This window comes from Bufo gargarizans, chromosome 5 (genome assembly GCF_014858855.1).
Source record: "Bufo gargarizans isolate SCDJY-AF-19 chromosome 5, ASM1485885v1, whole genome shotgun sequence".
Lineage (NCBI taxonomy): Eukaryota > Metazoa > Chordata > Amphibia > Anura > Bufonidae > Bufo > Bufo gargarizans.
The window spans coordinates 282,393,715-282,421,107 of NC_058084.1; the positions used below are offsets into that span (position 1 = coordinate 282,393,715).

The 27,393-nt window shown below is 42.1% G+C and overlaps 1 protein-coding gene across 3 annotated transcripts in view; it reads right to left on the reverse strand.

Annotated features, from left to right (window-relative positions):
* The window catches only part of LPCAT1 (lysophosphatidylcholine acyltransferase 1), a 125,854-nt gene that overhangs the window by 24,682 nt on the left and 73,779 nt on the right, over positions 1–27,393 (reverse strand). For all 3 annotated transcript variants that reach the window (XM_044293446.1, XM_044293447.1, XM_044293445.1), the window contains 4 exons: positions 15,234–15,448; positions 9,258–9,370; positions 8,173–8,233; positions 7–65 (listed from right to left, as the gene is read on the reverse strand). In XM_044293446.1, coding sequence (XP_044149381.1) covers positions 7–65; positions 8,173–8,233; positions 9,258–9,370; positions 15,234–15,448 — 448 coding nt within the window. The remainder of the gene's footprint in view (positions 1–6; positions 66–8,172; positions 8,234–9,257; positions 9,371–15,233; positions 15,449–27,393) is intronic.

Here is a 27,393-nt window from a genome sequence, read left to right on the forward strand (position 1 = left end):
ACCTACCATTTTGTTGGGGTACCTCAAAACTACTGGTTGTACAGGGACCCCAGGAATAAATGCACCTGAACAAAAAGGAGATAAAAATACAGAGTATGATTAAAAATATTTATATATTATATATTAAACAATCCAACTGGGTAAGACTATAATAGTTGTATACATTTATATTTTTGGGGGATTAGCAAGGAACCCAACAAATACTCTGCACTGAGTGTTGGGTGAAGGTGGTGAAAGGGTCCCTTTGCAAGGGATATAATGGTTAAAAGTAGTATTCCAAAAATATGAAGTTATCCTCTATCTACAGGAATGAGGGATCCTGTACTTAAAGGCGTGGGCCACTTTCTGGCTACTGTTAATCAGTGTGTTTGTAGGATGACTATATGGCACTTACTAATATAGCCTGTTGATATTCTCCACCATTTTATATATTTAATAAGGTATGCCCCCGTGCTGGCAAGTCTTTTGTGATTTCCTGTTCAGAAAATGGCCACGGATGGAGGGACATGTGACCAGACACATCACTCTGCCTCCTCCATTCTAATATACAATACTGAGTATTCTCCTGTCACGATCAGTGTGGGGGGTAAACTCCACACTGAACACAGGAGGGAAGGGGAACAGTAACTGGTCCTGGAAACTAGGGAAGAAACAGGTCACCTCCTAAACAACCCTAATCCGGGCCCTGACTACCTAACAATATGAATAGACCTTGAAGGTAGAAATATTCATATGCTGTATACCTAGGCCCTTATATCCCTATAAGGCCCTGGAATAAGGTTAGGACCAAAGACAACCCATTCCTCCCCAGATGGACGAATGGAAGTCTCTGTTTCAGGCCCAAATACAAACAACAGGGAATATAACAAACACAAAACAATAAGAAAAGACTTAGCTGAAAATAGAAAACTGGCAACTCCAGAAGCACCACAGAGTACAACCGACCAGATAGTTAGAAGGCAGGAACAAAATCTATCAACCGCACCTCCAAGAGTGAGAAGCGGCTACTTATGGGAAAGGAAAATCCACAAGCAACACCTGAAGCAAGGGGTGTGGCATTCACCAAAACACAGACACAATAAGCTCCACAGTGAACTTGTCAATTTAACCCACGAGTTGCCAGTCTCTCCGATCTCTTGGTACCTGCCACGGGAACGTCCGTGACACCTCTATTTAAATAAACTGCATCAGTGGTCATTTTATAGACAGTGCCTCTCTATGCAGATAGCACAGACGATTTCACTAACAAAGGGACATGGCTTATAAAATCTAGCAAATGGCACAGAAAATTAACAAAGGCTACATCAGTAAGTGCCATATAATCATCTTACATACAAGTTGGTCAACAGTAGCTTGAAAATGGACAATCCCTTTAAGAAATGAAAGAAGCAGTTGATTGAACATGCACACTGCCTCTCCATTCAATCTCTATGGGACTGCTGGAGATGGGCGAGTACAGTGCTCACCTACATCCAGCAGTCCCACAAAAATAAAGTAGAGACAGGTGAGTTGATTTCAGCGGTCTGTCATTTATAAGTTAAAAGTAAATGGTTGCCGAGAACCAACATCACAATCATTGCAGACTGGGCCTGGAAAAGAGTCCCGGCCACCTGAGAAGAGTCATGGTTATTCATGAATTCCTGCTCTCCCTGCCCACCTGCTGATGACTGACAGTCTTCTACCCAATCATCAGCAGATGGGTGAGAGAGCAGGAGATTATGAATAACCAGGACTCTTCTCAGGTAGATTTGACTCTTCTTAAGGCCTGTGCTGCAATGACTATGATGCTGGTTCTCAGCAACTACTTACTTTTAGCTCATGATTGACACACTGTTGAAATCAGCATTGCTGTCTCTAATTTATGTTGCCCTCAGTGAGGTCAACATAAAGTTGATGACAGGTTCCCTTTAAAGGGAGTCTTTCATGCAGATTCACCCTATTAACCTAGTAACAGTGTTATGTCCACGGCATCCCCCCTATTCAAACTGTGCTTCCCATTTGTTCCTTGCTATTATCGTTCTGCAGAAAAACACTTCTAATCCACATGCAAATGAGGCTGTGAAGGTGCCCAGGGGCGGCATTACAACGGCCGGTGCCCAGGCCCCTGGGTCATTTTCATACGAAGCCACTCCCCCTCCGCCGCGTCTGCCCGCCCTTAGTCTCTGCTCTAACCTCCCTCCTCCCGTCCGTAATCCCGCGCATGCACTGATGAACTCTATATCGGCGCGTGCACATTGAATGAGCACAGTCGGGCCGGGGCATCACAGTTTACCTTGCGCTTTGTTTGAAAATGACCCAGGGGCCTGGGCACTGGCAGCTGTAACGACGCCCCTGGGCACCTTTACAGCCTCATTTGCATGCGGATTAAAAGTGTTTTTCTGCAGAACGATGATCGCAAGGAACAAATGGTAAGCACAGTTTTAATAGGGGGGATGCCGTGGACATAACACTGTTATTAGGTTAATAGGGTGAATCTGCGTGAAAGACTCCCTTTAAGTGTTTATAGTAAAGCAATCATCTTCATATGTGAAACCAATTCTTGGGCTAAATCATAGGTCTCACCTCTTTATACAAAATCTTTTATTTCTAACCTGAGTTGATGTCAAGGCGTCAAGAAAGTCTGATATGGCTGCACAATCAAGATTACTTTGTGATCCCTATTCCCGTAGTTCCAGTGTAAAATGGCCCCTAGGACCTGTTCATCACCACAGTCATGTGCATACAGCTGGCCGTTACTTAATATTCAAAAAAATAATAACCCTACTTTTTACACCATATGTTCTAAAATAAAGCAGGCATCATTCATGCTTCCAAAAGGTCAAAGTTAGTCCAAAGTATCACCTTGGAGCAAGATATTTGATTTTCTAAAGAAGATTAATTTTATCATGACTCAGGTCTTGTGTCCACTTGTCGAAGCTCAGCCTGATCTACTCAGCATTTCCAAGACTTGCCATACACATGGGTCAGACTTCATATCCACGGTGGGATGGACCTACTAATTGTTAACCGGGTCTAGATCCTGCACGCTGACTAGGAGTGCTATATAATGCACAAACATACAAAGGAATAGGAAGGGGCCAAGGTATTTATATTACTGTACATGGAACACACGGAATCGATACAATATAAGTGCTCTTTCTATAACATGGTAATAGTTTATTTAACCTTGAGGTGTTCATCTCAAAAACTATGAAAGTAGAAGACTTAAAGGGTTTCTGTCACCAGAATTAACCTTATTAAACTGGCTGACATTAGCCATGTGCTAATGTCAGCAGACCCTAACTCCTATTCTTATGGATGCCCTGGTTACTGCACAATTTTAACTTTGATGATATGCAAACTAGCCTCTAGCAGCGGGGGGGGGGACGACGACGACACAAGTTTCTCCTGCTCCTAGAGGCTCTGTTCTCCCACATCAGGTCGCGCCCTGCCGTCCTTGATTGATTAACAGGGCCAGGCAGTGTTCATCTCCTCCTGACAGCCCTGTGTGCTGGGTAAATGGGACTGCACAGGCACGAGATTTATCTAGCACACAGGGCCGACAGGAGTAGAAAAACGCTGGCCCTGTTAATCAAGGACGGCAGGGCGTGACTTGAGGCGGGAGAACGGAGCCTCTAGGAGTAGGAGCAATGCCCCCCAAATTGTGCATCAATAGGAGTTAGGGTCTGCTGACACTAGCACATCGCTAATGTCAGCCAGTTTAATAGGGTTAATTCTGGTGACAGAAACCCTTTAAAGATGTTTTTTTTCTCATTATAGACAATGGGGGCATACCGCAGGGATCTGCACCTATATCGAGAACGGAGCCCCACAAGGTGGTGGCTGGAGGACTCCGGTCCTGCCACCACCCACAGAGGTGAATGGGAGCACACCGAGCATGACCAGCCTCCACTCCCATTCACTTCTATGAGCCCAATAGAAATAGCCAAGCCAGCGCTCAGCTATTTCCGGCGGTCCCATAGAAAGTGAATGGAGGGCGGCTGCGCATGCGCAGAGCGCCTTCCAACACTTTTGGAGCTCTGTTCTCGATATAGGTGTGGGTCCCAGCGATATGCTCCCATTATCTGTGATGAGACAACTCCTTTGAAAAAAATTAATGCAGTTTCAGCTACACTAAATATGTGGAGTATTCAGTCCTGTATAAAAGTACATTTTATATATGCAATGAAAAGAACAACAGCCATAATTGCCTTCCCCATGATGGCCACAAGTTTGTCACTCTTAAAGCAGTTATTCAAAAATGTCCAATTAACTTTCTATAGGACGTACTGCATAAAATACTATTAAAAAGAAGCTTTTCAACAACGTTTTATACTTATTAAAATAGACAATTGCAATAACAAGGACTCCAATGTAGTAAGTCTGCAGAGATAGATGTGACACAATAAAATGAGTATGTTCACCAAAAAACAGGTACAACTCAGGAAAGTGTGTTTAGGATGCTGCATCCCTTGAAGCACATGGCTGCTGCTCCAACCTGTATATTTCTTCAGCCAAGAAATCATCCAAGAATGCAGAATTATTCATGCTTTAATTGGGTAATAGCAAGTAAAAAACAACATGGCAAAAGTTCATGTATGAAGGATAAAAAGGATTTTTTTTTAAAACCTAGTAGACATCTGATGGTTGGCCCAATCTATTCATCAGGTACAGTACCGGTTGTAGAGGTCAGACTGATGTCAAAACATATCTTGATCCCTTTTTGGTCTTGCCCCCCTGTGCACTGGAGTGTAATGCACATCCATTTTTTTATAGGCAGATGCCACTTTATAAAGTAGGCGCATCTGTTTCCCCCCATTATGTCAATAAACCCAGCTAGACTTGAGATATAACTTGAGCCAGCTTCTGATAAGTTAGTTAGGGCTCATTCAAACGACCGCATGAATGGGTCGTTATGCGTTCCGCAATTTAGCACGGTGTGCTGTCGGCCTCTGTAGTTCCATTCCGTGGCCCCGCAAGAAAGATAGAGCAAGTCAAGAATAGAGCAGACAAGAATAGGCATTTCTATCATAGTACCGACCATGTGTGGTCCACAAATTGCAGAACACAAAACACTACGGTCGTCTAAATGAGCCCGGTCGTCTAAATGAAGCTTTGGGAAGCCCCACACCCTTTTCTTGCCACTCTAGAAAAGCGGCCAGAATATCAAGAAGTCGTGCGCCACAATTTGAGACTTTTACCCCACAATAGTGGTGTTGAGGGATGATACATTTCCGAGCTTTCTAACAAAAACCTTTAGGCCCCATGCACATGACTGTATCCATTTTGCAGTCTGAAAATCGCGGATCCACAAAATACAGATGTGGTCTCTGTTACAGCCACATTCTTTGCAAACCCATTGACTTCAGTGGGCATGTGTTGCACATTTTGTGGACTTTGTTGCAAAACGGACATACAGAGGCGCAGAACAATACATGCAGCTAGCCATAAACACTACGTTATATACTGTGGTTGGGGGCAGCTTGTCTCACAACGTCTACAGTCAGGGGAAACATTGTGGGCAAGTTTGTTTTCATGATGCCTCATCCTTTATTCTTCAAGAGGTAAGTAGTACCAAACGTTGCTGCCATTCTTCCCCCTCTCCCTCCGGCAATAAACAAGCCCCCTTCATGCTCTACCGCTGCTCCATTCGAGTCTGTAGAACCGATGGAAACAGCCCTGCCTGCACCTGATGCTTGACCACTGCAGAGAGCTAAAATAGGCCCAACCTTCTTTCCAAACTATTTCCATCACTACATGCAGGAGGAAAAGGTGGGAAGAACATGGGTGGTGGTTTTTTTCTGTTCTGTATTAGAACATAGGACAGAACAGGAAGAAGTGAAACACACTAGCATGTCAGGTCTCCATTGTATTTTGTTTTTAATTTTGTTTAGTTTTAAACTTTATGTTCCTTTAAAGAGTTAAGGGTCATAAAAAGGTGCCCTGAAAAGTGATTCTCATATAATTACTTTCATGTTTTTTGACAGTGAAAAAACATCAAACGAATGACAGGCTTTATCAGAAACCAATCCCGCAGATTAAACTGCGGATTATTTACAGGCTCCATTCAACAGTTAGTCTTTCCTCATCATCATATTTTTGTGCCAGGATTGAGAGGCAGAAAAAAAATGCCAACATGGTAAAACGATTCTGTCTATTTGTGCTGATGATTCTGTTATTTCAACTAGGGGAAGCTGTAGACACAGTCAGTTTAATTTAATCAAAAAAGCTCTAAACATTAACACTACTGTTCATACCAGATCTGTACTGCACTGTACCATCCATGCTATTTTGTGTTTTAGAGAATAGAAACATTTCCTATATGTCCATTAGGTACACTGCAAGGGTCTATGACAGTTTTAAGTTTTTATACTGATCAAAGTTTAAATATCTAAAAAGTAAAAAAAACAAAAACTAGAGGCGCTGGGTTTAAATAGAGGTTTACAATAAGTTAAAAACATGATGACCAGACATATCATAAAGGATGTGCTCACTAGTAAAAGCACTCACTGGTACGCAGGAGGCATGGAGAGTGGTGCATATAGAGCTGGCTGTACTCACGGCTCCCTGGTCTTTTTCCAGGCACCTTGCTGCACTGTCCTGACTGCATACAGCGTGAAGACATAGTGTGCGCACTATGATCTGTCGTCGTATGCAGTGAGGTCACAGGGCAGCGCACCCTGGAAACAAGGAGTGGTAACTGCAGTAGAGACCACCGGAGCAGCAGGAGAGGTAAGTTCATTTATTTATTTTCATCTCTGATGGACCTCTAATCTGAGCTCTGAAGGGGGTCTGATCAGAGCTCTGACATGGGGGTCTGATCCAATACAGGGGTTTGATCTTAAGTTTCATATGGGGATGTGATCTGTGGTTTGTTATGGTGGTCTGATATGGGGATCTGATCTCAGGTCTAATGTGGGTTTCTGATCTCAGGTCTAATATGGGTTTCTGCTCTGAGGACTGCTATTGGGATCTGATCTGAGGACTGCTATGGGGATCTGATCTGAGGACTGCTATGGGGATCTGATCTGAGGTCTGCTATGGGGATCTGATCTCAGGTCTGCTATGGGGATATGATCTCAGGTCTGCTATGGGGATATGATCTGAGGTCTGCTATGGGGATATGATCTGAGGTCTGCTATGGGGATATGATCTGAGGTCTGCTATGGGGATATGATCTGAGGTCTGCTATGGGGATATGATCTGAGGTCTGATATGGGGATATGATCTGAGGTCTGATATGGAGATCTGATCTGAGGTTTGATATGGGGATCTGATCTGAGGTCTGATATGGGGATCTGATCTGAAGTTTGATGAAAACTGGGGGTCTATTTTGGGGGTCTGATAAAGATTTGGAATCTGTTCTGAGGTTTGATGAAAAATATTGTGTCCTTTTTTCCCTTTTCTAAAACCTAGGTGCGTCTTATAAAGTGAAAATATAGTACTTGTATTCCTCTTGTAACCAGAATTCTGAAGCATATATTCTTTTAACTGTATCTTGTACCATTCCTTTACTATTCCTGCTAAAATTTCGCTGTGAAGGTACAGCTGGCTGTTTCCAGTAGAGGGTGTGTCTTTGTATAGTCCAAAATTATCCAATCTGTGCTGCCAGTGTCAAACTGTGAAGGGACACAGCCCCAACCTGTAACATTCATCTGGACCTTCAATACAAACTTCCAGTAATCCAGTCATAAATTCTTGCAGGAATAATAAACTAATGGTAAAAAATAAAGTCATAAAAATACATGATCCAGAAATTTATAACATAGGGAAAGCAGCAGCTAAAACAGACATATCAGGAGAAGTTACCGGTCCTCTTTAAGTGGTTAATGGAACAGTTCTGCACAACAAGCTTTTGTTCTCCTATATCAACTTTCACTGTGTACACGGAAAACAAGAGCACCAGAAGTGTCTTACAATGGATTGGTATAGAGGGAAACGTCACAAATGGACATCAAAGGACACACGTGAGCAAACAGGCAGCTGGAGTGAGTGAAGTATCCAAAGCATACAATGAGTACAGAGTAACATAAAGTAGTGTAAATATCACCAATATATCACTCATGTGAACATGGTAAACCAAATCATTTTACCTGGCATAGGCAGATTTATGGTTTATAGTTATGCATTACTACATCACACCAGACAATTATACACATAGCCTGACATATTCCATACAATCTCATATCCTACCAGGTTTGAAGGTAATCAGACAGGATCTGTTGGTGCATGTTCCTTCTGGGAAGATCATTACCTTTAAACAAGGAAAAAGTAAAAATGTGTTAAACCTATCATATCAAATAGGGGGAGCTATCGGTACTTAGCAGTCTTCATTACTGATCTCAAGAGTCTGAAGAACACCATATGTGTCTTCTCTTAGAAAGCAGAATAAAGCATAATGATCAGTAATCTCCATCTTAGAATGAAATAGAAAGGGTAGAAAAGCCATGGAGGAGCTGTCAATGTCAATAATGGGATCCAATCCCATCAGGAGAAAAAAGGAACCTTTCTAACAGAAGTACATTCTGGAGGGGTTAATAAGTCACGTAGTGGAGTCTGTGCATATATGTAACTATATCTGATGCCGAAAACCTATTTTCAAATATGCTATTAATAAATCTTGAGTTAACAGAGGAGTTTCTGGTTAAGAACCCTGGTCTATAGCCAGAGAATACTTCTGCAACAAACAGCATTTCTCATAGGATCAAAGATGTCCGTGCATGATATGGAAGGCCTACTCATTTCAATGGGCACCATGGAATCCTTAAAGGGTTTATCTAGAGCAGTGTTTCCCAACCAGTGTGCCTCCAGCTGTTGCAAAACTACAACTCCCAGCATGCCCGCACAGCCAAAGGCTGTCCAGGCATGCTGGGAGTTGTAGTTTTGCAACAGCTGGAGGCACACTGGTTGGGAAACACTGATCTAGAGTATCACACTTTTCTTTCAAAAGGTAGAAAATGGTTTCAAATAAAATAGGTTCGAGTTTGGGTTCGGGGTTTAAGTGAATTACGTAATGGATTCCCTTCTCACACAATCCATAACGTAATTCAATGTCGGCATTCCACACAGAATGCCTTTAGAGGTTTTGCATGCCATCATAATACAAGTGTATGGCCAGCAGAAGGGAAGCCTCAGGGCTGGCCATACACTTGTATTATGTAGCATGCTGGCATTGAATTACGCAATGGATTCTGTGAGAACGGAATCCATTACGTAATTCACTTAAACCCCGAGCCTGCTAGCTCTAATCAAAAATACAATTTATACATTCATCATACCTGTGGCCAAATACCATTTGACTGGGCTCGTCGCCTGATTTCTTCTACAGTTTTTTTCCTAGAATCTTGATCAGAGCGGGAAACAAACACTGGTCGAATATAATTAATTAATGCTGGGGGAAAAAAAACAAAATTATTCATCAGTTTTCTGTTTAGTCCTAGAAAGGAATAATATGATTAATCTACAGTCCCCACTGTAACGGCAAACATCACCAACAAGCCAGAAATTCGGATTATAAACTAACAAAAGGTGAATCTAAGTAGAAAACAAACATCCTAAACCTTGTTAAATGTTTTGTTCCAGCGCAGATAAAAGCTATAATTATTTAGCAGACCTTTTGCTAAATTTCTTTAATCTAATGAACATGGTTTTGGTCTATTAACTTTCTCAAGAAACTACACTTTCCTTTTGGCTTGAGAACATTTCATTTGGAATCAATCCACGTTTTTGCACGCGTGAAGAAACTTTAAAGGAACAATATCTTGCTAGAAGGGTAGGACTAGCCATAGACCCTAAGGAAAACTGCCCGGTGGGTCACTGTCCAGAGGGTGGCTAGCTGCAGACAACCTTCTCATGGCCGCTGGCCAGGTACATAAAAACCTGACCCGCGCAGCATTAATTAACACTGTGAGCAACAGGTACATAAGTACCATGCCTGTGGCTGGGCAGGTCTGCTAGGTGAGCCTCCGGTGCCCTTAGGACAGTGAGAGAATCGAATACCATGGTAGGAGACAGTTGTCGAAGGCTCCATTCCCTGTAATTTACCTTTACAGGCCTAAAGCTTACGAGAGTGTGTGAATGGCATAGAAGGTAGCAGAAGGAAATCAGCGATGACAGCATTGTGATTGCATGTGTGGGAACACAGGTATCTCAGAGAGCAGGGAAGAAGAAGCCTGTGGCAAGCACCGCAAATAACAACAGGGAATGGGAATCAGGTTAGCATTTTTTATTTTTTTGTAGGGGAGCATTATTACAACTGGAACACTATAGGAAGGACAACATTACTAGTGCCAATATAACAACATTGTATTTGTGGGCATAGGGGAGCACAGCAAGCACAGTATTGGGGTGCCTGCTGAATGGTCAGAAAGATATAGTAGTTATTGCAATTAGCTTAAAGAATAAGACCATACTGAGAAATTAAAGAGGCTCTCTGGGAATTAAGAAAATTAAAATACTTAAATATTTATTTATTAGAAAAATATTCCCAAATACCTTTCATTAGTTATAATGGCTTGTTTTGTCTACGGAGCAATCATTAGGGGACATAAAATGGCCGCCGTCCTATTAGTACACACAAAACCTGTCCTAATCACACAGGAAAATCACTAAAATAAAGTGGCCTAAATGGGAGGAAATGCTCAATAACCCTAAACACTGTAGCAGGTTTATAACCGGGGGAGCAATTCCTGATCCGTTGCTAGCGGAAATCCCCAGCAACAAATGCATACAATGGAGGATGTCGGCAGCGGACCACATGCACCACAATGGCATCCTACCCAAGATGGAGTAGTGTGTGGATGAAAATATACAAATACATAAATCACAGCAAAAGGTGCACCACAATGATATGCAACTGACAATACGGACCATGTTCACACACCATAGGTAGTCTAGTGGTAGGACCCATGCCACACAGATACCTTGATGGTGGTGCAAAAGGTCCCCGTTGTGTTCCTGACTGGAATACATTGGCTAAAGTCTCAGTATTTAACATCAGCCTGAGGGATTAGCCAGCATTGTTAGTTGCATATCAATATGATGCACCTTTTGCAGTGATTTATCTAATCCCACAGGAGGGCAAGTTCCTAATCAACTCTAAATCAAAGAACTGCCTCATCCTTCTCTTCTACTTGTCAGGGATTATGGTCCTGAATACATCTGATAAGATCTTTATTTGAATCTCTGTAGGAATGGAGCTCATAAAGGAGACATGAAGTACAGAGAGGAGGGTGGGGATGTGGCTGATGAGCAGCAGCACTTGTATGCAGTCTCCATTACCAGTCTGTCCTGTCCCTCGTCTCTGTACTTCATGTCTCCTCATGAACTCCATTCCTACAGAGATTTAGATGAATATCTTATCCGTTGTATTCCTGATGATAATCCCTGACAAGCAGAGCAGACAGGAGGCTGAGGCAGCTCTTCATCTCAGTGTTCTGAAGTAACTTGTCCTGCTGTGTGATTAGTACAGGTTTTGTGTGTACTAATATTTCTTCTGATAATTCCTCCCTAGACAAAACAAGCCATTCTAACTAAAGGAACAGTATTTGGAATATAGTTCTAATAAAGTAATATTTAATATTAATAAAGTAATAATAAAGTAATATTTAAGTATTTTCATTAATTCCCAGACATCCCCTTTAATATACAAGGCATAATCTGGTTATTGCCTACTGTTGGTACCAAAACTGACAAAATGCAGTAGCTCCCATTATATTGGGCTGCCAAAGGCAAGCATGTAGAGAATTTTGGTCGTGTATACATAGGCAAGTGTGTGTGCATGTATTTGAGTATATGTTTGCAGTTTGTTTGTGGCGCATGCTTTGTGTGCAGGTTTAGGTACAGTATGTATGTGTTTTAGGCCATGAATTTGCTGCCAAATTTTGTCACCATTTTAAAAAATCTTCTTTGAGGGGGTTACATAGTCTAGACTATCATGAATAAAGGGTTTTCCCCACTCATATATACATTTCCCTAAAGTTCCTAAAAATTCAAAAATATGCATTCACCATTTCATACCCCACAGTTTTCAGTGCTGTTGTTCCAATCCCCACATCTGGTCTGTACAGGCAGCAGCAGTAAAGTAGCTTTCTACAGCAAGGGACTGCTGCAGCCGATCAATGGCTTCAGCAGTATATGGCACAATATTGCTAAGGCCAATGATTGGCTGCAGTGGTTATGTGCCATACAAAATTAGGACTTAGATTTTTCTGCAACTGTCAAGTCCCAGCGCAGCATGCACTGCCAGACCATTGCAATACATTGCATGAAATGTTGTGCAACAAATGTTGCCGTGTAACCCTAGCCTAAGACTGCATCACTGCTGCAACCTGTAAGTCAAGCCTATTTCTGGTCCAGGATTATCTTCTTGCACTCAAGTTTCCAGTTTGAGGACTAACAGACCAAGGTGAGCTGACCGCTCAGTGGTCGGCGGTGAGGACCAAAGCGGCAGCACTGGAAATTCCTGGGAATTAAGTGTTCCAGGAAACAGGAACAGTTAAGAGATATGTTATGGACTGCTTTGACTACTCTCTAGTAGTAGCCTATATTATTTGTATCTTACTTAAAAAAAAAAAAAAAAAAAAAAAGACATTTCCTCTAAACATTTAATATAAAAAATACCCAATTCTTTAATCAAATGATTTATATAACAAACTTTTGGCTACTTCTACAGAAAGAACTAAGATTCCACATTTATATTCTCACACGTTGTAGATTTATTACAGAAGTTTCTGCAACTTCAAATCAGTTCAGTGCATGTCAATATACTGCTACAAGCCCGGTTTAGATGAACGGGACCAATGCAGAAGCATCTGTTACAAATCTGCCCTGTATGAACTTAACCAACCTTATTAGGTTGTAAAGTAGAAAGGTTTAAAGTATTAATATTTTGTAATATACAAAGTTGTTGTGTGGCAAGGTTTATTTTAGTGGTTCTTTCCCTTTAAATCCCTGTAATGTAGTTGGTTAGTAGTACCTGGCCGCGTTTCTGAATCAACTGTACATGCATACTGTACATTGAAGATCTTTATGAGGGGCTAGGAAGCTAGAAAACAGCTAGGCATGTAACAAAGAGGTTAGCTCCACTAAGGACATCATCTAGGCAACAGGAGTCTTGCCACTAGAACCTCTCTTTGTATCATATGGGCATTGGCCAGATGCCTTGTTGGGAACTAGTTGATAGGGAGCTCGCTCATTTGTTCAAGGTGATTGTTAAAATACAGAGTAAAATACCGGTAAGTTATCTTGTGTGTGTGTGTGTGTGTGTGTGTATATATATATATATATATATATATATATATATATATATATATATATATACACACACACACACATACACACACACACACATACATACAGTACAGACCAAAAGTTTGGACACACCTTCTCATTCAAAGAGTTTTCTTTATTTTCATGACTATGAAAATTGTAGATTCACACTGAAGGCATCAAAACTATGAATTAACACATGTGGAATTATATACATTACAAAAAAGTGTGAAACAACTGAAAATATGTCATATTCTAGGTTCTTCAAAGTAGCCACCTTTTGCTTTGATTACTGCTTTGCACACTCTTGGCATTCTCTTGATGAGCTTCAAGAGGTAGTCACCTGAAATGGTTTTCACTTCACAGGTGTGCCCTGTCAGGTTTAATAAGTGGGATTTCTTGCCTTATAAATGGGGTTGGGACCATTAGTTGCGTTGTGGAGAAGTCAGGTGGATACACAGCTGATAGTCCTACTGAATAGGCTGTTAGAATTTGTATTATGGCAAGAAAAAAGCAGCTAAGTAAAGAAAAACGAGTGGCCATCATTACTTTAAGAAATGAAGGTCAGTCAGTCCCAAAAATTGGGAAAACTTTAAAAGTGTCCCCAAGTGCAGTCACAAAAACCATCAAGCACTACAAAGAAACTGACTCACATGCGGACCGCCCCAGGAAAGGAAGACCAAGAGTCACCTCTGCCGCGGAGGATAAGTTCATCTGAGTCACCAGCCTCAGAAATCGCAGGTTAACAGCAGCTCAGATTAGAGACCAGGTCAATGCCACACAGAGTTCTAGCAGCAGACACATCTCTAGAACAACTGTTAAGAGGAGACTGTGTGAATCAGGCCTTCATGGTAGAATATCTGTTCGGAAACCACTGCTAAGGACAGGCAACATGCAGAAGAGACTTGTTTGGGCTAAAGAACACAAGGAATGGACATTAGACCAGTGGAAATCTGTGCTTTGGTCTGATGAGTCCAAATTTGAGATCTTTGGTTCCAACCACCGTGTCTTTGTGCGACGCAGAAAAGGTGAATGGATGGACTCTACATGTCTGGTTCCCACCGTGAAGCATGGAGGAGGAGGTGTGATGGTGTGGGGGTACTTTTCTGGTGACACTGTTGGGGATTTATTCAAAATTGAAGGCATACTGAACCAGCATGGCTACCACAGCATCTTGCAGCGGCATGCTATTCCATCCGGTTTGCATTTAGTTGGACCATCATTTATTTTTCAACAGGACAATGACCCCAAACACACCTCCAGCCTGTGTAAGGGCTATTTGACCATGAAGGAGAGTGATGGGGTGCTGCGCCAGATGACCTGGCCTCCACAGTCACCGGACCTAAACCCAATCGAGATGGTTTGGGGTGAGCTGGACCACAGAGTGGAGGCAAAAGGGCCAACAAGTGCTAAACATCTCTGGGAACTCCTTCAAGACTGTTGGAAGACCATTTTTAGGTGACTACCTCTTGATGCTCATCAAGAGAATGCCAAAAGTGTGCAAAGCAGTAATCAAAGCAAAAGGTGGCTACTTTGAAAAACCTAGAATATGACATATTTTCAGTTGTTTCACACTTTTTTGTTATGTATATAATTCCACATGTGTTAATTCATAGTTTTGATGCCTTCAGTGTGAATCTACAATTTTCATAGTCATGAAAATAAAGAAAACTCTTTGAATGAGAAGGTGTGTCCAAACTTTTGGTCTGTACTGTATATATAATTGTTTAAAAAACCTTGTATGCTCCTGTCAAGCTTATTTTATTCCCAGATCTCAGAATTCACGGTAATACGGTAATATACAATATTTTTAGATCTCTGTTTAGAGAGCAGGTGGTGGGAAGGTGCATCAATACAGGCAATAACAAACCTATAGCCTGTATTCCTGATCCCTCCTAGGGGAGCTGTTTGAAGGGCCAATACCATGTACACAAAAGTTCTACTTCTTTGCACTTTTCAACTTTAGTTTCTTAATCGTAACTCACTTCCCCAAACAGGAATGTCTTTGCTTTCAGCCTTCATGACAATGGAGGCCATTGTCATAGTTACTGGAATGGCATCAAAATAGGAAGAGTGTGGAGCCAGAGTGAGAATCGGAGCTTCTGCAGGCAAGGCTTGTCTTCCCTTTACAGTCACCCAATGAAAGCCACCAGCAAACCACATTGTCCGCATTATAACTTTTAGCGCAATGTCCAAAAACCTGAAATATAAAAAGTTCCAGGTATACATTAACATGGGAAATTCAGGGTTTATTACAGAAACTATGAATATGTATGAAATAAACAATTCTAATGTCTAGTCTTGTGTGGTTATCTTTCATGAGGGGCCCTGGGGCCTCAGACAGAAGGGGCCCAGGAGAATGCTGCACCAAACTAAAACTGCAGTTAGAAGTTAATGGTTTGGTCTATATTTTGTAGTGTTAAAGGGCATCTTTCAGAAGATTTGTACCTATGAAACAGGCTGGCCTGTTACACGTGCACTTGGCAGCTGAAGGCGTCTGTGTTGGTCCCAGTGTCCACATTGTTGAGAAAAATGATGTTTTAATATATGCAAATGAGCCTCAGAATGAGCAGCCAAATCAAATTTTTGAATACTTTGCTCATCTCTAGTATTTTACGATTGATAAAGCAATGCAGCCTATTTATCCAAGATGGCGTTACATGGTAATTATTGTTAGTTATTATAGCTATTGTTAGTGGTGCGTACATGCTCATGACTCCTTTAGAAAGGATTTTGTTTGCAGGGCTGCCTAGGACAGGTGCTACACCTCATGAAGCCCTACTCCTTAAATAACAAATTACACCCAGGGGAGGAATTTGAGGAAGAGCATTAGCCGTGATGTATACACATAGGAGACTATTAATAGGCATCAATAAATTCTAGCTGATCTGGATGTGTCACCCACATTGAGGTGTAGTGTTAGCAGTGCTTATTGATACATGATGCTAGCCCTTCAGGTCCCACACCAGAACCACCACTACCCAGTGAGATCTAGCCAAAGGACTTCAACTTCACCCAGCCAGAGTTCTTCTCTAAAATAATGGACTAGGATTGAGAAAACTGTCTTATTTTATTTTTTTCAAAAACACCTCCACACTCGTCCATAGGCTGTGTCTGGTATTGCAGCTCAGCCCCAATCAATTGAATGCAGCTAGGTTGCAGCATCACAAACAACCCATCAACCAGTGAACAAGAGTGGTGCGGTTTCTTTAAAAAAATAAAAATCTAAATCCTAAACAACCCTTTAAAGAGGTTGGCTCATCTGAGAGAATGGGGGCATATCACTAGGAAATGCCTCCATTGTCTGATAGGTGCAAGTCCCTTCCCTATATCAAGAACAGAGCAAGCAAAAATGGTGGCCGGAGGACTACAGTCCGGCTACCACCAAGCACTCTCCCCATAGAAGTGAATGGGAGCGCACATGCAATGACCACTCACCGCTCCCATTCACTTCTATGGGCCTGACGGAAATGGCTGAGCCAGTGCTCGGTTATTTTTGGAGGCCCTATAGAGATGAATAGAGGGCAGCTGCACATGCGCAGTGTGCCCTCCACCACTTTCAGGGCTCTGTTTAGGCAATATGCCCCTATTGTCTCAGATGAGACAACCCCTATAAAACAAAAAAAGAATAGCAAATGAATGCATATTCCCTGGTTCAATCCCCCTCCAATCCAGCAAAACTGCTTTGTTTATATGGCTGCAGTGGTAACTTGGCCTGTATAACCACATCTGACTGCTGGTATCACTGGCATCAGAGATCTCTCACATGCAATATATCTTACATCACTACTGCAGCCAAGAAGATGATATCATGGCTGCAGCAGCGTGAAGAGTCGAAGAAGCGGTGCTGGAGCAAAGGAGTTTTTCACCAGTGAGTTTGCATTATTTTGTTATTTTAGAGCCAATAAGTAAAGCATTCGTTTTTTAGGTTAAAGCAGGGGTTTTGGACCGATGAGTGTGCATTTGTTATTTTAACACTTTTCTTGCCTTTCAGCATTTTTTTTTACTCAGACAACTTCTTTATGGCCGATTACAAGTTTACAACACCAAACATTTGTAATGTGCTTTTCTTGCCTGAGGGAGAGCTAACCCGAAATAGCTTTTATTTTAAATCTCCCAAATTTATACTTGGAGATACAGGCTGCATTACCAGTCAGCAACACTTATAAGGAAAACAGAAGCATTCTAAAACCATAGAGGCAGATCTACCCATAAGCTGTAATCTGGTTCCTCTGCCCACTTGTGCCCCATACCACAGAAATTAGCTTAATACATATTAAAAAACAGAAAAGTCACATACAATTTAATTTACACATAAAATTAAAATTTTTATTTACCCAACACAAACCCCTTAAGCAATTTCTTTTCCACTTGTTTCATTGTTGAATTCCAAGAGCTATTTTATTTTTCCATCAATGTAGCCACACAAACCCCCCCAGCAATTCTGGCATTTTTTTTGGCAAGTTTCATAACTGTGTAGTGCAGTTCTTTACAGAATTGGCATTGTCAACTATGTGGAGGGGATTTTATTTTTGCAACTTCTTCCATAGAAAATAAAATAAAAAAAATCAGTGGAAAATGGTGCATTTTTGTTATTTAATAAAAGTTTAACTTTTTTTTTTTTTTTTTTTTTTTTTAACAACTTACTACTACCACAAGGGGACTATAACATGCAATCTTTTCATTGCTTCTATAATACAATGTACTGTTTATGCAGTGCAGTGTATTATACTGTCACTGCAATGCATCTCTCTGGCATTGCCTGATGGAAATACACTGTAGGCAGGCCTGGGAAGTTCATTAGGGCCCGGGTTCTATGCTAAGACATCAGCACCCTCTGATTTCATTCACAGGGTGCAGATGACCGACAGAGGGAGCCCCCTTCCTGTAAACTATTTAGATGTCATGGCATCTGCTCTGAACAAGAGACCCATGCAATGCTTAAACTAGGCTGCCTAAGGCTGAGTTCACACGGGCGAGATTTCCGCGCGGGTGCAATGCAGTAGGTGAACGTATTGCACCCGCACTGAATCCTGACCCATTCATTTCAATGGGGCTGTGCACATGAGCATTTTTTTTCATGCATCACTTCTGCAATGCTTTAAAATCGCAGCATGTTCTATATTCTGCGTTTTTAACGCAGCCCTGGCTCCATAGAAGTGAATGGGGCTGCGTTAATAACGCATTGCATCTGCAAGCAAGTGCGGATGCAATGCGTTTTTCACTGATGGTTGCTAGGAGATGTTGTTTGTAAACATTCAGTTTTTTATCACGCGCGTGAAAAATGCATCAAAACGCATTGCACCCGCGCGGAAAATACTGAACAACTAAACGCAATTGCAGCCAAAACTGACTGAACTTGCTTGCAAAATGGTGCGAGTTTAACTGAACGCACCCTGAACGCATCCGGACCAAATCTGTCACGCTCGTGTGAACTCAGCCTTAGGCCCCATGCACACTGCCGTGTTTCACGGCCGTGTGCGGACCGTGGAACCGCGGCCTGGATCTCTCCTGAGAGCAGGAGCGCACGGCGTCACTGGTTGCTATGGCGCCGTGCGCTCCCTGCTGCCGCCGCAATACAGTAATGCACTGGTATGATCTATACCAGTGTATTACTGTACTGTGCCGGCAGCAGGGAGCGCACGGCGTCATAGCAACCAGTGACGCCGTGCGCTCCTGCTCTCAGGAGAGATCCAGGCCGCGGTTCCACGGCCCGCACACGGCCGTGAAACACGGCAGTGTGCATGGGGCCTTAAGGCCCATTAGTGACTGCCACAAAAAGGCATATTGGCGATCAATAACTGGTTAAAGGCTCTACGCCCTTTAAAGTGGTTACTGGAGATTACAAAAAGGGTCTGTTTTCCTCCCAAATTAGTGCAATGCTTATTTATGGCGTGTGTGTCATCACAGCTCAGACACTCAGTGGTTAGCGGTGCTGGGCCTAGGTTTGGATCCAGCCAAGGACAACATCTGCATAGGGTTTATATGTTCTTCTTGTGTCTGTGTGGGTTTCATGCAGGTACTCTGGTTTCCTCCCACACTACACAGACATAATGATAGGGAATTTAGATTGTACAGTGATAATTTCTGTAAACTGCTACAGAATATGCTGGTGATATATACAGTAAGTAAAAAACTGTAAATACTGTACTAAAGCAACTAACATTAAAGGGAACCTGTCACACTGAACATGGTGTCTGAGCTGCCGGCAGCATGTTATAGAGCAGGAGGAGCGGAGCAGATTGATATGTAGTTTTATAGGAAAAAATTCAGAAAAAACATTATACATGTCTTTTCTATAAGACTCATGTCACTGGTTCTACTTGGGGTCCATTCACACGTCCGTAAGTGTTTTGCGGATCCGCAAAACACGAACACTGGCAATGTGCATTCCGCAATTTGCAGACCGCACTATAATAGAAAATGCCTAATCATGCCTAACATGTTCTATTTTTTTGCGGAAAATGAAGCACGGATGCGGAAGTGCGGATCCGCAAATGCGGACAGCACATTCAGGCCCCATTAAAAATGAATGGGTCTGCACCTGTTCCGTAAAATTGCGGAACGGATGCGGACCCATTTTGCAGACGTGTGAATGGACCCTTACTGTCGGACAGCTAACTTTCTATTCTTATTCATGAGTTAACTGTCAATTACTGAAAATGATCACCCACAAGACTTCTAAGCATAGATACAGCAGAGATTTAAAGGAGTAAATTACCGTATTTATCGGCGTATAACACGCACAGGCGTATAACACGCACCTTCATTTTAAGAGGGAAATTTCAGGAAAAAAATGTAAATTTCAAATAAAGAACTTTGAAGCAAAATAAGGGTAGCTCAGAACTTTTTTTTATTAATATTATTACCACTTATAAGGTAAATAATGTAAAAGGATGACACTTATGGTGCTCTGTGGATGACACTTATGTCATCCACAGATCCCCATAAGTGTCATCTACAGATCCCCCATCAGATGGATCAGTGTGGAGAGAGGAGGCGGGGACACTCATGGCGGGGCCCGGTGCAGTGACTCTACTCTAATACATTGGGCCCCGCAACTGTTAAACATTCAATCTGATCTCTATATCTAATTGTAGACGCGCTGTACGGTACTTACTGTAGTACCGGAGGTATAACATTAAGACGGCGCAGACCGGCATCTCCCTCGGTCATGCGCCGCCTGTCTCAGCTCCCTCCTCATGCGCCGCCTGCCTGCTTATCTCACTTTATGAATGAACAGGCAGGCGGCGCATGACAGAGTGAGCTGGGGCAGGCGCCGCATAACAGAGGGAGCTGGGACAGGCGGCGCATGAGGAGGGAGCTGCGGCAGGCACTGCGCCATCTTAATGTTATACCTCCGGTATGTAAAAACATGGCTTCTTAACATTATATCGGCGTATAACACGCATACATCATTTGCCCCCTATTTTCAGGGGGAAAAAGTGCGTGTTATACGCCGATAAATACGGTACATGTTTTACTCAATCCTTTCCCATAAAACTACCTATATATCAATCTGCTCAGCTTTCGGCCCTATAACGTGATGCCTGCAAATTGCACTGCATTTACATGTACAAGTTCCCTTTAAGAACATTATATATTCATTCATCCTAAGATGCTCTGGCCAATGCTAAGCAACTGGCCTGGCAGTACAGTGAGGATGAAAATCAACATCTTGCCTGAAATAATCCGCTCAAGCTTTTTCCAGAAAATTACAGTAACAGCTCAGGCCAAGAAACTGAAGCATATTAAATAAATATACTCATTACAAGTAGCCATCCCCTAGAAATAGGGATTACTTTATTCAGCTTTAAATTTTAACTATTATTTTAATGAAGTTTTATGTTACAAGGGAGTTAGTCAGCAGTTCTGAGATTGCAAAACTGCTGACAGTGTTAAGCCGCATGCACACAACCATAGTTTTGGTCTGCATCCGATATGGATGGGATGTGGACCCATTGATTTCAATGGGGCCACAAAAGATGCGGACAGCAACCTTGCGTGCTATCCGCATTTGCACGTTCTTTCCATGGCTCTGCAAAAAAAAGGGAACACATTTTACGGACAAGAATAGGCACTTGAAACATACTGTGGGAACCGGAGGAGGGGGAAATGTGGGATGCCCATGGCCAGTATCCGTGATTTGCGGACTGCAAAAATGGATACAGTCATGTGCAGGCGGCCTTAGGTAGGGGCAGTGGATAGCTCACCTGCCTGGACAAGAGATTTTAACCCTCCATGCACCATTTCCACACGTGCCCTGAAGGCATTCTCTGCTGTGAACTGCTCCACAACTCTGTCTGGACTGACCGTTGCAGCGTCCAAACAAAGGCATGTCAGCAGTTTTGTAGAGTCAAGGCTGCCTTTGGGCTTATTTATAAAGAATTTAGGTGATCTGTTTTTTATCCCGAAATCTTGCAGTTTTCACACTGACCTCTGAGCCTCATAACAGGCTGACTCTTCCTGTACAGATCACTTTTCAGCAGTCATCTCATTATCATCACAGTCAAACTCACATAGTCCTATTATAGATTTGTGGTGTACGGGTATGCAGCACCAATAAAAACTTTGGGGTAAATACGGACTATGTAAATAATTTACAGGAAACCAGACAGAAAAAAAAATACAGAAAAAGAATAAAATATCACAAACAAACCTGCAGAAAACACACAAAGCATACATGAAAGGACTGTGTAGACATGTCATTTGTATCCAATGATAAGGCGTGATGAATAATGCTCATGCCTGGAGTATGACAGAGAGCCTGAGCTCCAGAACACATTTCATGCTATTTTTGTCCTGACAATGAATAATAGAACAATATTTTCATCATGTGGCAGTAGATATAAGCCGTGGTTACCAGGCTTAGTGGGGATGTAGAATTCATTGTAAGCATCACCATATTGGCTAGATAACAAGAGTAAAAACATTGCCGGAGCCTGTAATTAATCCAGAGGACGTGGCTGGGCTTGGAGAATAAACTTACATTAGAAAACCAAATATAATTGCTTAGGCAAGAATTAAAACAAGAAACCCCAAAATAATCAGACAAGAAACCCAAAGGTAAACTGATGACCAAGAGATTGTAGATAAACTGTAGCAGCTCCTGTTTGAGAAATGGTAGGACCGTAACTGGATATAGGCACAATCGGCAACCATTGCCAAACCTACCCGTGATGCCTACAAGAAACATGTAGAGGAGCATTTGTTCTTCTCGTCACAGCTTTTCAGTGCCCTTTACCAATGACCAGGAGGCAAGGGCTAATATAAAGTGATCCCAAAACACAGCAGTATGATGTGAAGTTGGTCATTTCTTGGCAGTGCGTTTGCATTCTGTTGTGCATCTACATTGGAAGGGGTTCAGCCCCTAGTTTCTAGGTTTTAGCCATACTACATTTTTGAGTTTTGCAGCTGAAAATTAGATTGGGACTTTGCACTTGGCATCTCCAATCCATCCTGCAAGCTGATTATATTACATTACAGCGCCAAAGGTTATAGACAATTGAAAGTGATTGCTTCAGGGAATCTATCTGCTGCGATTTTATTTAGATGTGGTCAGAATGAATCAGACTGAAAGTGAAATCGCAGCATGAAAACTCAGCTTTACTTATAGGATTCATTCTGCAGAAATTAGAGGTAATGGCCTAGAAGAAAGCTGTAGCATTACCACAAGTACAAGGCTGCAAGCCAATGTATATCACCGTGAGAAGAGGTGGTAGATAAGAAGACCAGGATGTATTACAGCAGATAACAACGCTTGCCTATCGCACACACCATACAGTATAACTTGCCCTATTAGGCTACTTTCACACTTGCGTTCGGAGCGGATCCGTCTGGTGTCTGCACAGAACGGATTCGTCTGCATTATATTTTAGAAAAAATTGTAAGTGTGAAAGTTAGTCAGACGGGTCCGTCCAGACTTTACATTGAAAGTCAATGGGGGACGGATCCGTTTGAAGATTGAGCCATATTGTGTCATCTTCAAACGGATCCGTCCCCATTGACTTACAATGTAAGTCTGGACGGATCCGTTTGGCTCCGCATGGCCAGGCGGACACCCGAACGCAACCAAGCTGCGTTCGGGTGTCCGCTTGCTGAGCGGAACGGAGGCCAAACGGTGCCAGACTGAGGCATTCTGAGCGGATCCGCATCCACTCAGAATGCATTGGGGCCGTAAGGATCCGTTCGGGGCCGCTTGTGAGAGCCTTCAAACGGAACTCACAAGCGGAACCCTGAACGCTAGTGTGAAAGTAGCCTATGTGGCACAATAGGATGATACAACACAGAAATGGACTTTTGCCCTCAGAAGAATTAGGAGTGCCGGATCCAGTAGAACACGCTGGGTTTGCGCATGGAAATGTTTGCAATACTCCAACCAGTAATGTCCGATGGTACAAATCTATATAACATAGTTAAATTAAATAAAGGCATTAACATAAATAAAGGCATTCAATGGATGTAGCCAGTACATGTAATAGGTCACTGGAGATGAAGGGGGTAGCCACATTAACAAAAGGATATATTTTGCTATCGTGAACAGAAATGTCTTTTCATGTACAGGAAGCCACTGCTGAGGTCAGGAAGACGACAACAGTGACTGGGAAGACTGGAGAGCAGAGCTGGAAGCGACAGTGGAAAAAAAAAGGTAATATCACGTCTTATTAGGTTTGCACATACACAGGGGATGCCAGAGATTTTATGTAACTTGGACAACCCCTTTAAAGGGGAAGTCTGATGGTCAAATGCGTTGAGGCGTAGGAGGACCATACTGCCTTATTTTATGACTTTGACAGGCCGATACTGTGTATGTAGGATTACAAGGCACTTGCACTTTATATATTTAGTTTATAATATTGTATTCACTGTTTTATGATCCAGTTCAACTTGTATAGTGTATTTTACTTAAAGGGAACCTGTCAACTACAAAAGTACCTGACAGTAGCTAGCAGAGTGTTTCTGACTATAATTTTCTTCCTGAAGGTCAATGCGGCTAAAGCTCAGAAAACATTATTTTATCCCCTGCCGGCGCACTTCTCTAGTCATGCTTGAAGTCAAGGGCGCAGCGGCCTCCTTGCTTCAAGTCAAGATAACCACGCCCCCTTCCCTGTGACTGACAGCGCTTATGCAGAGAGTTCGGCAAAGAATGGTGAGTGTCGCACAGTAAAATATTATAGTAGTACTTTACCTCATATATTCAATGCCACTCATTTTCCTCATATAGCACTTCAATTAAGATACAATGTTTTTTTATGTGGCGCTTGAACTTTATTTATATTTAATACATACAGTATAAAGTTCTACAGTATGTACTATTGATCTCATTTTGTAATGGTCCCTCTTTAACCCCTTAAGGCAGGCATGTCCAAACTGTGGCCCTCCAGCTGTTGCAAAACTATAACTCCCAGCATGCCTGGGTAGCTTACAGCTATTAGGGCATGCTGGGAGTTGTAGTTTTGCAACAGCTGGAGGGGCGCAGTTTGGACATGCCTGCCTTAAGACCTATGTTCATTTTTGCATTTTTACTCCCCACATTCCAATAACCATAACTTTTTTATTTTTCTGTTCACATAGCTATATGAGGGCTTTTTTTTGTGGGACAAGATGCATTTTTATTGCCACCATTTATTTCATTTACCATATTTCGTATTGGAAAAACGGCAAACAAAAAATCTTTGTGTGGCAAAATTAAAAACAAAACAAAAAAACAACAGAATTTTTGGGGGGTTTAACATCACTGTGCGCTAAAAAAAAAAAAAAAAAAAAAAAACAACCTGCCATCCTGATCACTGTTATTTAATTTTGTGGGGGGACAAGATGACAAAAAATGCCGAATTGTGTGTTTTTTATTTTTTTTCCGTAACGTTGTTCAACGTACAGGAATTTTTTATATATTGGTGTTTGTTTTTTTTTACTTTTAAAGGGGCCTAATACACGGGACCCTTTCCTGTTCACCCTAATAGATCTCAGTTAGGGTAAATAGGATTTTCACACTGTCTATTCTGAGCGATGCCTCATCATAATGCTTGAAGGGGATAATTGTGTCAGTATAATAAACACATGAATTAACAATTATATAGGTGTTTAGTTCTTTTTCATGGATTTTCTTGGTTTTATAGGGCTATACCTAATTTATAGGTGTTTATTTTTTCGACAAGATTTGTCTGTGGAACTTTTTGTCCTTTAATCCAAAAGGATTTGTGAGGTCAGACACTGGTGTTGGATGTGAAGGCCTGACTAGCAATCTCTGTTCTATTTCATACCAAATGTGTTGGAGTTGAGGTTGGGGCTCTTTGTGGTCAAGTTTTCCACATTAAACTCGCTCAACTATGCCTTTATAGACTTTACTTTGTGCATAGTCATACTACAACAAACTGTTCCCACAAATTGGGAAGCATACAATTCTCCAAAATGTCTTGTATGTGAAAGCATTAAGATTTTTCTTCAGTGGGACTAATGGGCCTAAGGAACCACTCAAAAACAATCCCATAGCATTATCCACCAAACTTTATAGTTGGCACAATGCCGTCAAGCAGGTAGCGTTCTCCTGGTATTCGCCAAATCCAGACTAGTTCATTAGACTGTCAGATAGAGAAGTGTGATTTGTCATTCCACAGAACATGTTTCCACTGCTCCAGAATCCAATGGTGGCCTGTTTTGAACCACTCCGATATTTGGCATTGTGCTTGGTAACATAAGGCTTGCATGCAGCTGCTTGGCCATGGAAATCCATGCCATGAAGCTCCCGATGCACAAGTTTGTACTGATGTTCAAGCGAAAGAAGGTTTGGCATGCTGCAGTCATTGAGTCAGCAGAGCATTGTGGACTTTTATGCACTATGGGCTACAAACTGAATTATTGCAACGGTGGCATACTATTACAATACCACGTTCGAATTAAGTGTACTCTTTAGAATGACCCATTCTTTCACAAATGTTTGTAAAGGCAGTCTGCAAGGCTAGGGGCTGGATTTTATACACCTGTGGCAATGGACCGAATGAAACATCTGAATTAATTTATTAAGATTTGGGTCCCAATACTTTTATCCATACAGTGTACATTTTATGCTGCTCCCCTGGTCTTCTTTTGATTTTCATTCAAGGGGTCTAACTAACGTGTCTAGCAATTGTTAGCTCTGTTCCACTGTCCAATTGTTCCATGGAAAGAACCTGCACAATAAATAGTACAGTATAATCCTGGAAGTTTGTTTTTCACAATCTGATTTAGTTTGCCCCGTGCTGAGCATTCTTCTGTACACATTAATCATACAGCTACTTCAGGAGGTCTCTGTACAATGCAGCCACATCACAGCTGACATCTACAGTCATGGCCAAAAGTTTTGAGAATTACATAAATATTGGAAAAGTTGCTGCTTAAGTTTTTATAATAGCAATTTGCATATACTCCAGAATGTTATGAAGAGTGATCAGATGAATTGCATAGTCCTTCTTTGCCATGAAAATTAACTTAAATCCCCCAAAAAAAACTTTTCACTGCATTTCCTTGCTGTCATTAAAGGACCTGCTGAGATCATTTCAGTAATCATCTTGTTAACTCAGGTGAGAATGTTGACGAGCACAAGGCTGGAGATCATTATATCCAGGGCCGTCTTTACCAAGGGGCAAAAGGGGCAGCTGCCTCTTGAGCCCTGCTAGCTACTGCCCCGGGTGTCAAGCTGTCTGTGTACTTTAACGTTGTGATCTAGGACCTTAGAAGACATCATCACCATTTGACCAGTAACCTAGCAATTACTGGTCACATGGCTACGAGGTCATCACAGGTCCTAGCAGGAGTGTTGCAGAAGTTAACTGTGGAACTTTTTTGTGTGAAGATTACATCAAAAAAAGGTGACAGGGGCTGTTATGTTAATATACAGTAAACTACTGTATAGCGGGGAGCTGTATACTGTGTGGGGGCCTGTATACTGTGGGGGCTGTATACTGTGTGGGGGCCTGTAAACTGTGGGGTGGGCTGTATACTGTGTGGGGGGGCTGTATACTGTGTGGTGGGCCTGTATACTGTGTGGGGGGGCCTGTATACTGTGTGGGGCGCTGTAAACTGTGTGGGGGGCTGTATACTGTGTGGGGGGCTGTATACTGTGTGGGGGGCTGTATACTGTGTGGGGGGCTGTATACTGTGTGGGGG